At 34.8% G+C, this 11,711-nt stretch overlaps 1 protein-coding gene across 3 annotated transcripts; it reads left to right on the forward strand.

Annotated features, from left to right (window-relative positions):
* Window positions 1-2,161: 2,161 nt before the first annotated feature.
* On the forward strand, window positions 2,162-7,105 carry LOC109021165 (receptor-like protein 6). Of its 3 annotated transcripts, none has more exons than XM_035689812.1 (3): window positions 2,162-2,735; window positions 2,835-5,530; window positions 6,866-7,105. In XM_035689812.1, exons 1-2 carry the CDS (start codon window positions 2,281-2,283, stop codon window positions 5,506-5,508), a joined length of 3,129 nt encoding a protein of 1,042 aa, XP_035545705.1. In that variant the 5' UTR covers window positions 2,162-2,280; the 3' UTR covers window positions 5,509-5,530; window positions 6,866-7,105. The 3 variants fall into 3 exon arrangements, with proteins under 3 accessions (XP_035545705.1, XP_035545706.1, XP_018859279.1); XM_035689813.1 differs by having other exon boundaries at window positions 2,841-5,530; XM_019003734.2 differs by having other exon boundaries at window positions 2,162-5,530.
* Window positions 7,106-11,711: the final 4,606 nt, after the last annotated feature.

Below are 11,711 nucleotides of genomic sequence, written 5' to 3' on the forward strand. Positions count from 1 at the left end.
TCTTCTTATTTAATTGGTATGAAGGGAATAACAATCTTATCATCTAGTAAATGCATGATCTAATAAATAAATCGATATATCAACTTATTTCAATAGTAAATCATTTTTATAATCACATATTATATATGTTAGGTTTTATTACTTTTCCCTTAAATTTTATATATCTAGACGGATGGATTTGCAGCTTCGGCCTTCCACAAGCCACGAGTCCAAGCCAGTGCCAGCCTGAACTCACGTAGCTTGGGTACCTATATATATGTTATTTGGATTGGTGAATAATAATGTATTTGCTTTGGTACCTATATCTATCTATTTTCAATGTATAACATGCTTCACTAGTGTTGGACGTTGGTTCAGTAGATGCATGTGTAGAATAATAATGTATTGGCATGAGTACTACTGCAGAGATTGATATTTTATTATTATTTCTTTAAAAAATCCCAATTTCTATTGAAGAATCATGTACTGCTCAACTGCAGCGCTTGTGATTTAGTGGGAGTTACTAAACGCTCGGGTCATACAACCCCTCGCACATTATGAGAAGTGTGTGTCCACATATTTAAATAATGTGTACAATTATATCGCAGCGGAATATAAAAAGTTCGTAAAAAAATCTACACTTCATGTAGTCTCCAATCATAGGAGTTCAAAATCAAGCAAAACAAGGGATACTATCAAAAACAAAAGTTGAAAAAGTTAAGTGCATGATTGAATGACAGATAGGCGAGCGTGGATGAGTCCAATTTGAAAAAGCAAGAGGAGGGCAAAAGTCTGTACTGTTGTGGATTTACTCATCTTTTCTTTTTCTTTGCAGCCTTTCTCTTCTTGACCGGATGGCATGATTGAATTGGGGGCGGCTCTCGCGGGTGAATTGATAATGATAAGACTATCTTTTTATTATTTAATTTTTTTAATTTTTTAATTTATTTAATAATTAAGAAATTGAATATTAATAAAATTATATATATTTTTAAAATTTTTTTAATAATTAAGAATATTAAAAAAATACTTTAAAAAACTGATAAAAAAATAAAAAAACTAAAAATACAGTTAGATAGTAAATAAGTAATAATGAAGTTGTAATCCTATCACTACCCATCTAACAATGGGGTTTTCACAGAAAGTGGCTTGGCTTTGTTCTCGCGTACCTGAGTGTCCCTCACACACACACACTCTCTCTCAACTTTGTACTGTAATAATGTTGTTAAAAAAATAATAGGTTATTTTTGCATTGTTTGGAAATAATTTTTATTACATCTCGTTTCATTTTTTTTAAAAATATTATTTAAATACGAATACTTTTTAAATTAACGATGGAAGTGAAGTTTTTCACCATTAGCATCTAAATATTTTTTGTTTAACTTCTTAATTTATAAAAAAAAAAAAAAAAAAAGATTTAACAACATTATTTAGATTTTTACGTTTAACTAAAGACCACTTTTGCAAAATTCATAATGAAATTCAAGAAAATTATAATTAGGTACTTCTGTTAATCACTTGTTAGAAAACTAACTAATGCGTCAATCTTTGATTGTCTGAAATGCGACATCAATATCTAATTCTTTCAATCGAAGGCTAATATGTGGTAATTTTTCAATTAATTTTTTCCCTAAAATTACCAGAAGTACTTAATTGCAAGTTTCTTGAAATTCCAGTTTCAATTTTTCTAAACTAAAAATTTGCAAAAATATAAGATAATAATCCTTTTTTTTTTTTTAATTTAATGAGAGTGCAATTTTTTGAAGGGTGCATGCCAAAGTCTTGAATAAATATTATTTTCGGACGAAAATGATGGAGCGGGAGGGAAGGGATATGAGATAGGTTAGGGGAAGTTTGAGTGGCGTGGAATTTGCCAAGTTTTGTTTAGGCTGAATTGACATTGACTATTATATTTAGTTGTCTGCAAAACTGAAAAATGAATTAGTTTTAAAACGTGAAAAGTGATTGTTGGTCACCATTTACATACAGCCTGTCTTTTTTTTTTTTTTCTTTTTTCTTTCTTTTTTGATAGGACATACAGCCTAACTTTGATCGTGATCATGTTGCAATGGTAGCCGCCTTATTGGAAGTCAAGTCAATTATATCAACCAAGAGAATAAAAAAGAAATGAGAAATGGGAAAATGGAAATTTCTCGGAGGCTGTGGAAAAGTTTATGGTCAATGATTCTGAAATATCAGCGGCTACATTATTATCGAAATTTCTAAGGTAGCCCAAACTCCAAATCGGCCAAAAAGATCGTGTTCATCAACTTATCTTTAGTTCTTCACGATCAGCCTACAATGAAAATTCTATTCTTGATTTCATGCCTTTCCTTGATATCCCTATGCTCACTTTTCCTCAAAGTCTGTACGTTAGAGGTATCAGGCCAATGTCATGGTGATGAGCAATCCTCGTTGCTTCAGTTGAAGAACAAGCTTGTGTTCAATGATGCCTTGTCGGCAAAATTGGTACATTGGAATGATAGTGCCAATTGCTGTTCGTGGGAAGGCGTAACCTGTAGCGAGGGTCGTGTTATTGGTCTCGACCTCAGCAATGAATCCATCTCTGGTGTGCTTGACAATTCCAGCAGCCTTTTCAATCTTCACCATCTCCAGAAGCTAAACTTGGCCTATAATGAGTTTGATTCTTCCCAAATTCCATCCCAGTTTACGAAGCTCAGCAATTTGACTTACTTGAATCTGTCAACTGCAGGCTTTGCTGGGCAGATTCCGCTTGAGATTTCACACCTCAAAAGGTTGGCTACTCTTGATTTATCCATCCTTTCTTACCGGAGTAGTTATTTGCTTATGCTTGAGAACCCAAATTTATCTACGTTTGTTCGGAATCTTTCGAGGCTTAGGGAACTTCATCTTGATGGTGTAAATATCTCAGCAGAAGGGTATGAGTGGTGTCGGGCCTTATCATCTTCACTGCCACATCTGAGAGTGTTGAGCATGTCAAAATGTTATCTTTCTGGGCCTTTTGATCCATCCCTGCAGAATCTCCAGTCCCTCTCAGTTATTCATCTGGCTCACAACCAGTTTTTTGTTCCAGTTCCGGAATTTTTTGCAGACTTCAAAAACTTGACATCCTTGAGTTTCACCTCAAGCAATTTGATTGGGAAATTTCCAGAAAAGATCTTCCAAATTCCAACGCTGCAAAGGATTGAATTATCAGGTAATAGTATGCTAGAAGGTTCTTTATCAGAATTTCCTTGGAATGGAAATCTTCGAACCCTAGAACTAGGGGCTACTTTTTTTTCAGGGACATTGCCGGATTCTATTGGTAACCTAAAAATGTTGACCAGAGTTGATTTGTATAGTTGCAAATTTAATGGATCAATCCCAAAGTCAATGGCAACCCTCACACAGTTGGTATATTTGGATATGTCATACAACAATTTCACAGGACCAATTCCATCATTCAGTATGGCCAAGAGATTGACAGAAATTCACCTTACCCGTAATGATTTAACAGGTAAGATTACTTCCACTCAATGGAAAGAACTTCGGAATTTGGAAATCCTTGACTTGGGATACAATTCGCTTGAAGGTGGTCTTCCGATTTCTCTGTTTTCCCTTCCGTTATTGCTGGAATTACGACTTCCCAACAACCGATTTTCTGGCCAACTTGATGAGTTCTCCAATGTTTCTTCTCACCCACTATACATCCTTGATTTGTCCAACAACAACTTGGAAGGGCCAGTACCGATGTTTGTTTTTGAACTCCGAGGCCTTAAGGTCCTCGACCTTTCTTCTAACAACTTTAATGGGTCAATGCAGCTTGATTCCATCCAACAATTGAAAAACCTTTCAAATCTTGATCTTTCATTCAATAACTTGTTGATTGAACACAATGGAATTAATTCGTCGGTATCCCTATTTCCTCAAATCAGCACGTTGAAACTTTCTTCTAACATTTTGAAAACATTTCCTGATTTCTTGAGGAGCCAATCTTTATTATTAGAACTAGACCTTTCACATAATCAGATTCACGGAGAGATACCCAGTTGGATCTGGAAACTTCCTAGTCTAGCTCGCTTGAATCTCTCTTTTAACTACCTAGTATCTCTAGAAGGGCCATTCCTCGGTTGTCCAACTTTAAATATGCTAGACCTTCGTTCCAACCATCTCCATGGCCAATTCCCGATTTTTCTCCCCAATATTGTGTACTTGGATTTGTCAAGGAATAATTTCAACTCTTCCATACAAAAGAGCATTGAGAACTTGCCCAATACCACTAGTTTCTTCTCCCTTTCAAGCAACAAATTCAATGGGAGTATTCCCGTTTCAATATGCAATGCTACATATCTTCGAGTTTTAGATTTGTCAAACAATTCATTCAATGGAATAATTCCCCGATGCTTGATTGAGATGAGTGAGATGCTAGGAGTGCTAAATCTGGGTATAAATAGCCTCATTGGCACAATTTCTGATGCATTTCCAAGCAATTGTCATTTACAAACTCTTGCCCTCAATGAAAACCAACTAGAAGGAGAGTTGCCAAAATCTCTAGCCAATTGCACAAAGTTGAAAGTCTTGCATATTGGAAACAACCACATCGAAGACACCTTCCCTTGTTATTTGAAGAACAGTTTCAGTTTGCGTATCCTTGTTTTGCGATCAAACAAGTTTTATGGGTCGATTGGCTGCCCGGGGCTGAATGCCACTTGGCCAGACCTTCAAATTCTAGATCTAGCTTTCAACAAATTCAGTGGAAAACTATCAAAAAGTTCCTTCACTGCATGGAAGACAATGATAGCTAGTGACGATGAGGAACAGACAGAGCTCAATCATCTCCACTTTGACTTTTATGGTTTTGGTCCATATTATTATTACCTAGATACTTTAACGATTGTCAGTAAGAATCTTGAGCTAGAGTTGGTGAAGATCCTAACAATCCTCACATATATTGACTTTTCATGCAACAATCTCGTTGGGCCTATTCCTGAAGAATTAGGAGCACTCAAATTGTTATATGGTCTCAACTTGTCAAATAATGTCTTCACTGGCCGAATCCCATCATCTTTGGGAAAGTTGAGCCATCTTGAGTCACTAGACCTGTCAAGAAATGAGCTTACAGGGGAGATCCCTTTGCAACTTGCAGATGGTCTTATTTTTCTGTCAGTACTCAACCTTTCATTCAACCGACTGTTTGGAAGGATTCCACTGATCAAGCAATTTTCTACATTTCCAGAAACTTCCTATGAAGGGAATCAAGGATTATGTGGTTTGCCTTTGAAAGAAAAATGCATAGAAGAAGAGCCGCTATCTCCACCTCCAACATTTGGAGAAACTCCATCTGAGTCTAGGACTGTGATTAATTGGAACTATCTAAGTATTGAATTGGGATACGTTTTCGGCTTTGGGATTTTCATTGGGCCGCTTATGTTTTGGGAGAGGTGGAGGATATGGTATTTCGAACAAGTTGATGGCATTCTTTCCAAGATCTTTCCCAAACTGTATCTTGGAAAAAAAATCCAGCATAGACCAACTCAAAGAAATCGGGGACCGAGACGTCGGGAATAATTTTGAGGGGCAATACAACCAGGTTTATATAACTTTTTCTTTGTTCCGCTTTGTTTCCATATATATGCTATTAAAATGAATGCTACGACATCTATTCCTGTCTTTATAAATATTTCAAACACTATTAAATAAAGAATAAGTATTATTAGATCCACATAATGATATCCATAACTGGTGAATTGTTGAAGGCATTATACGGAAGCAAATCTTCCCCCTGCTTTTACTCAGCATCGATGGTTAGATTTATATTAAAATTAGTTGCAGACTCACTAGCATGGGAGTAATTAAATTTATTGATCCTCTTCCTTTGTCTAGTTCTTATTTTCTACTTGTCTGGAGAGTTCAACAAACAATTTCTTACAAGTACTAATAGGAGCTTTTCTTTAGGCCTATTTGTGTAGAGTTTCATTCAGTAGTAAGAAGCAGATACAATGAAAGCCATATCCTTACAAACTTTGACAAGCCTTAAAATTACACGCCTTGCTTGGCTAGAAGTGCCAAGTTAAATGCCTCCAAGTCCAGAAATCCCAACCCACCAGAATTTGATTGGGAGTTTGAAAGTACTTGTTCAGAGGCATTCTAGATATCACCATCTGGGCGCCTCATGTTTGGTTTCCCAATAGTTAAGGTGGGTACCATGTCATGCCCAGGCAGGGAAGCAACATCCGATGGCCCCTTCTACCCTTTTACATAGCAAAAAATGATTGTGTCAATAGGTGGTCAATAACACAGTTTCCCATAGGGACACTTGATGATTTTTCAACATTACAAAGCTGTAAAAGAACTCTTCCTGATGGTGTAGCAAATCATGTGCCAAGAATATTTGTGCTTCTTAGAAAATGTAAATTGATGGCTTTCAGCTTTCTTTATTGGCACTGGGTATCTAGGATAGGAACAAAGTTCCGACTAATCCCGAGGGTGCATGAGGCCTTGGCAAGGAGCTGACGGTTTTTGGCTTGATCTCGCTTGAGTGAGTGGGTCCATATATGTATTTCAAACACAATTTTTTACAGTTTTGAATTAACATGCATTTCTAGTTTTCTCTATTATGTTTAAGCTAAACATTACAATTCTTAGGTAAATTTCAATGTATAACATGCTTCACTTGTACTGTTGGTTTCGTAAATGCATGTGGGGAATCATAATGTATTGGAATGAGTACTACTGCAGAGATTGATATTTTATTATTATTTCTTTAAAATATCTCAATTTCCATTGAAGAATCATGTACTGCTCAATCGGTTAGTAACTTTTGTCTGAAAGATTAATTGATTAATGTATAATCACATATTATATTTGTTAGATTTTATTACACTCCCCTTAAATTTTATATATATCTATACGGATGGATTTGCAGCTTCGGCCTTAATTCGACGAGCCACGAGTCGAAGCGAATGCCAGCCTGAACGGACGTAGCTTTGATCGGTACCTATATATATGTGTGTGTTATTTGGATTGGTGAATAATAATGTATTTGCTTCGGTACCTATATCTATCTTTTTTCAATGTATAAAATGCTTCACTTGTACTGTTTGTTTCGTAAATGCATGTGTGGAATAATAATGTATTGGCATGAGTACGGCCGAGATTGATATTTTATTATTATTTCTTTAAAAAATCCCAATTTCCATTGAAATTCGAATGTACTGCTCAATTGGTTAGTAACTTTTGTTTGAAAGATTAATTGGAGGTCGATCTTTATTATATAAAAGGAAGAAGAAGAAGATCTATAGATTGTGGCATCTTACTATAGATTCAAAACCAAATTAGGAGTAAATCTATAGATTCAAAACCAAATTTTATTTGTCTAATTCGAAAAACCAAATTTACCAGATTCCATCTGCGTGCTATAAGTATTTCTATCTCAAAAGAAACAAGGAAATTAAAAGCTGCAACTATATATTTCACTCCTAATGCCATAACCAAATGATTTAGTTGTTAGATCTTTCAATTCACTTAAGTTTTTCTTTTTTTAGTTTTATCATCTCCCTCCCTCCAAACAATATAATTATTCTAATGGGGCTTTTGTATAACACTACAACACAATTGCTTTTTAGTGACGGTTGGAAAATTGTGACAGTCCATAGACCGTCACTAAAATGCATTTTCTGTGACAGTTTCTGGAAACCGTCACTAAAGATAGAATGACATTTTTTTACGTTCCAACGTATGGGAAATATACGTTCGAACGTTATGTCTGTTTACGTTTGAACGTAAAATGTTTTGGCGCAACCGTTCGCACGTTATTAATTAACGTTCGAACGTAAAAAGTTTGCCCCAATGTTCGAACATTAAGTAATAACGTTCGAACGTTCATTGTAAATTTAAATTAAATGACTTTAATTTAAAAATTATGTGGTTTTTATTGTGCATAATTTGTGAACAAGTCTAAAAAATTGAATTGTATATATTTATATATACACAATTTGAAATATATAAATACATATTTATGTTTATATATATTTGAAATGCAGTGATTTAGTATTAAAGTTGAAAAATATAACATCAAATAAGATTAAAAATTGAAATTAACAAACGATAGAAATATTCAATAATATTTTTCATTACAAATATTAAAAATAAAATACAAGATTTAATAAAATGTAGTAAACAACAGTTAGATGATAACGTTATCCGCAAAAGTCGAACTCCGTACCTCCTCAGTCAAGGTATCAACCTTGTTGTTGAGGATAGTTACATGATGGGTGAGTTCGGCAACAGACGTCGATATAGCCTTGAGCGATCGATCGAGCTTATGATCGATATGCGCAGTCAGCTGTGAGATGACCGCATTAATCCAAGCAGGCCACACATCTCCTGCAGATGTGCTCGACGTATGCTGACTACTACTCCCGACATGACCTGGCTCAGGCTGCGTCGGAGGAACTAGATCCTCTACAGGGGGTGGCTAACGTCCCCTCGCCTGTCCAATGCTACGTCGATGCGTGGTCATGTCGAGGGGGCTCATCTGATCTTTGACCCGCTCCTCTGGCTGGGTCGGCACTCCCCGTGCAAGTAATAGTCGGCTGATTAGGACACCGTATGAGAGATTATCCGTGGAGACGATGCTCGCCTCGTAACGGATCCTCTCAAAGATGTGCAGTGGCAAATCTGTAGGATCTCCACGTGCCACTCGTATAAAAAATTGTGCCCGAAGCCGACTAAATGTGGTTTTATGAGCCACGGGATCGACATTTGTTGCAACAATAAGGTGTAACATGCGGAAGAAATGCAGCAGATGGTTCTGGTTGAAGGGGTTCTTCCGCTCGATCTGCATGCGGTCCCTCCCGGTGAGGATGTAGAAATCCTCGTCTCGGTCATCATCTCGAGCCTCGACGCCAGTATCCTCAGCCTCTGACTAGCCTGCATCTCTTGCTGATGCTGGCTCAAATGCCTGGCCAGTAGATGATGTAGAAGTGCCTACATCCTCACGGGGTGTTGAGTGTGCAAATGTCTCAACTCCTCGACGAATCCCAAGGTGCTCGTCGATGACATCTGGTGATACCTCAATAGAAACACCGTGTACAGTCACGGTGTGAGAGGATGCATCATGAGGCATGTCACACATCCCCATATAAAATTCTTGAACCATTAAGGGGTACACATTCCCCCTCAATGTGCAAATATTTCCCCAGCCTCTCTGAGGAAAACATCTCTCAGGTTCGTCTGCTGCCAACAGAGTTCGTCGAACTCATTAATCAGGACCTCTCGCTCTACCATAACAGTAAGAGCTCCGATACGGGCAGTGTCCGACGTGGCTCCTTCCCTCCCTCGTTTCCTAGTATGCAGTGGAAGAGCCATATCCTGAAAATAGAAAAGGAAAAAAAATTATTTACATTAATGCATTTTTTTGTATTAATTTATGCATTTTTTTGTATTAATTTGAAGCTGCTCTGCATTATACGTTCGAACGTAAAATAATGTAAATAAATTGATGTTCGAATGTATAACATATACGTTCGAATGTAAAACATAGACGTTCGAACATAAACAGTAAATAAATATTGGCTGACGTACGTTCGGACGTTTATGTTTTACGTTCAAACGTATTTGTTTTACGTGTGAACGTAAATACGAACATCCGAACGTCGAAGCATGAATAACGTAGAAAATCACTATGTTCGGACGTTATAATTAAACATCCGACCGTATGTGATTTACGTTTGAAAGTAAAATATTCACGTTCGAACGTATGTTGTTTAATAATATTTAAAAGTATACATTAAACGTTTATGAAAATTGATGAATAAAACATCCAAATGTAAGAAGGTTACGTTCCAACGTAGAAGTCGTAACGGCTCTGTAATTTAAACGTCGTACGTTCGAACGTCTTGGTGAAACGTTCAAACGTTACGACGCAGAGCTGAGTCGACTCTGCCATTATTGAAATCTCAAAAATTTCTCTACAAGGTTCTAAATGCCGAAATGTCATCGTAGAAATGAAGTATACACATCAAGAAACATTTCTACGGTGACTATTCGGCCAATGGCTGGCCGTGGTGGCTGAAAAATGAAGTTGAATATCCGGCCACCACTTATCCGATTTTAAACAAAACTCAATCCAAATCTCAATAAAATACATGTTATTTGAATAAAAGATGAATACCTACCTTTTTGTGACGGTTGTGGCGGAGTTGACGGCGGCGGTGATGGAGGCGTGGCGGCGTACAACGTAACGGACGTTTGATAATTACGTTTTGGAAATGTCATTTCGACGTTCGGTTTTGGCCTTATATTATATATACACAGAACGTTCGAACGTAATAATAATTACGTTCGAACGTTTGTCAATTTAATTTGAAAAATAATATCTATAATATATTATATTATAAATGTTTATGTTATATATTAAGATGTTATATAATATTATTGACAATTAAGCCAATTTGGTTTGACGTTTGTGAGTACTTGTTATATTTTTAAAGTTTAGCAATATGTTTATACATGTTGTGATTTTATGCTTACTCTTGAAATAATTGTGATTATTGTTTGTAAATTTTGTGAATAGTTTATGAGTTTATGGTGTTTATTGATGAATTTATATGTGTATAAATATTGTTGTAAGAATATTGTGAATATTCTGTGATATGAATTTAATACATTTAATACATAAATATTCTTTATTATATACATTTATGTTCTCATTTAAAGTATTATGCTATCATACTATACAATGTAGTATATCGTTATAGATATATACAACGTAGTATATATATTATATTATAAGTTAGTATATAAGTTAGAATTTAATAAGTAACAATTTAATATATGGACCATTTGATTTATATATAGATGGTATAGTTTATATATATGTACACTTATGTTCTTATTTAAAGTATTATGCTATCATACTATACAATGTAGTATATAGTTATAGATATATATATATACAATGTAATATATATTATATTATAAGTTAGTATATAAGTTAGAATTTAATAAGTAACAATTTAATATATATCCTTAAGATTTATATATATGGTATAGTTTATATATTATATACATGATTTATGTTCTCATTTAAAGTATTATGCTAGCATACTATACAATGTAGTATAGAGTTATAGATATATACAATGTAATATATATATTATATTATAAATTAGTATATAAGTTAGAATTTAATAAGTAACAATTTAATATATATCCTTAAGATTTATATATATGGTATAGTTTATATATTATATACATGATTTATGTTCTCATTTAAAGTATTATGCTAGCATACTATACAATGTAGTATAGAGTTATAGATATATACAATGTAATATATATATTATATTATAAGTTAGTATATAAGTTAGAATTTAATAAATAACAATTTAATATATATCCTTAAGATTTATATATATATGGTATAGTTTATATATTATATACATGATTTATGTTCTCATTTAATAAGTATAGTAGGAATAGTACGTTCGAACGTTAAACCAAGAGCGGGAAATTTCCCGCTCGATTAAGGTATCTGTGTGATTATTTAGACGTTCAGACGTTTATACTATACGTTCGAACGTTATTTGATGAAAATCACCAGAAAATTATGTACATTCGAACGCCAAATCTGTTAACGTCCAAATGTTAGTTAAATTAGTGCGGGAAATTTTCCACTCAAATATGGCAACACTTTGATGAAATGTACGTTTGGACGTCTTAGTTAGATGTTTGAACGTTCATCTGAAAATCTATGAACGTTCGAACGG

Source organism: Juglans regia, chromosome 4 (genome assembly GCF_001411555.2).
Source record: "Juglans regia cultivar Chandler chromosome 4, Walnut 2.0, whole genome shotgun sequence".
Lineage (NCBI taxonomy): Eukaryota > Viridiplantae > Streptophyta > Magnoliopsida > Fagales > Juglandaceae > Juglans > Juglans regia.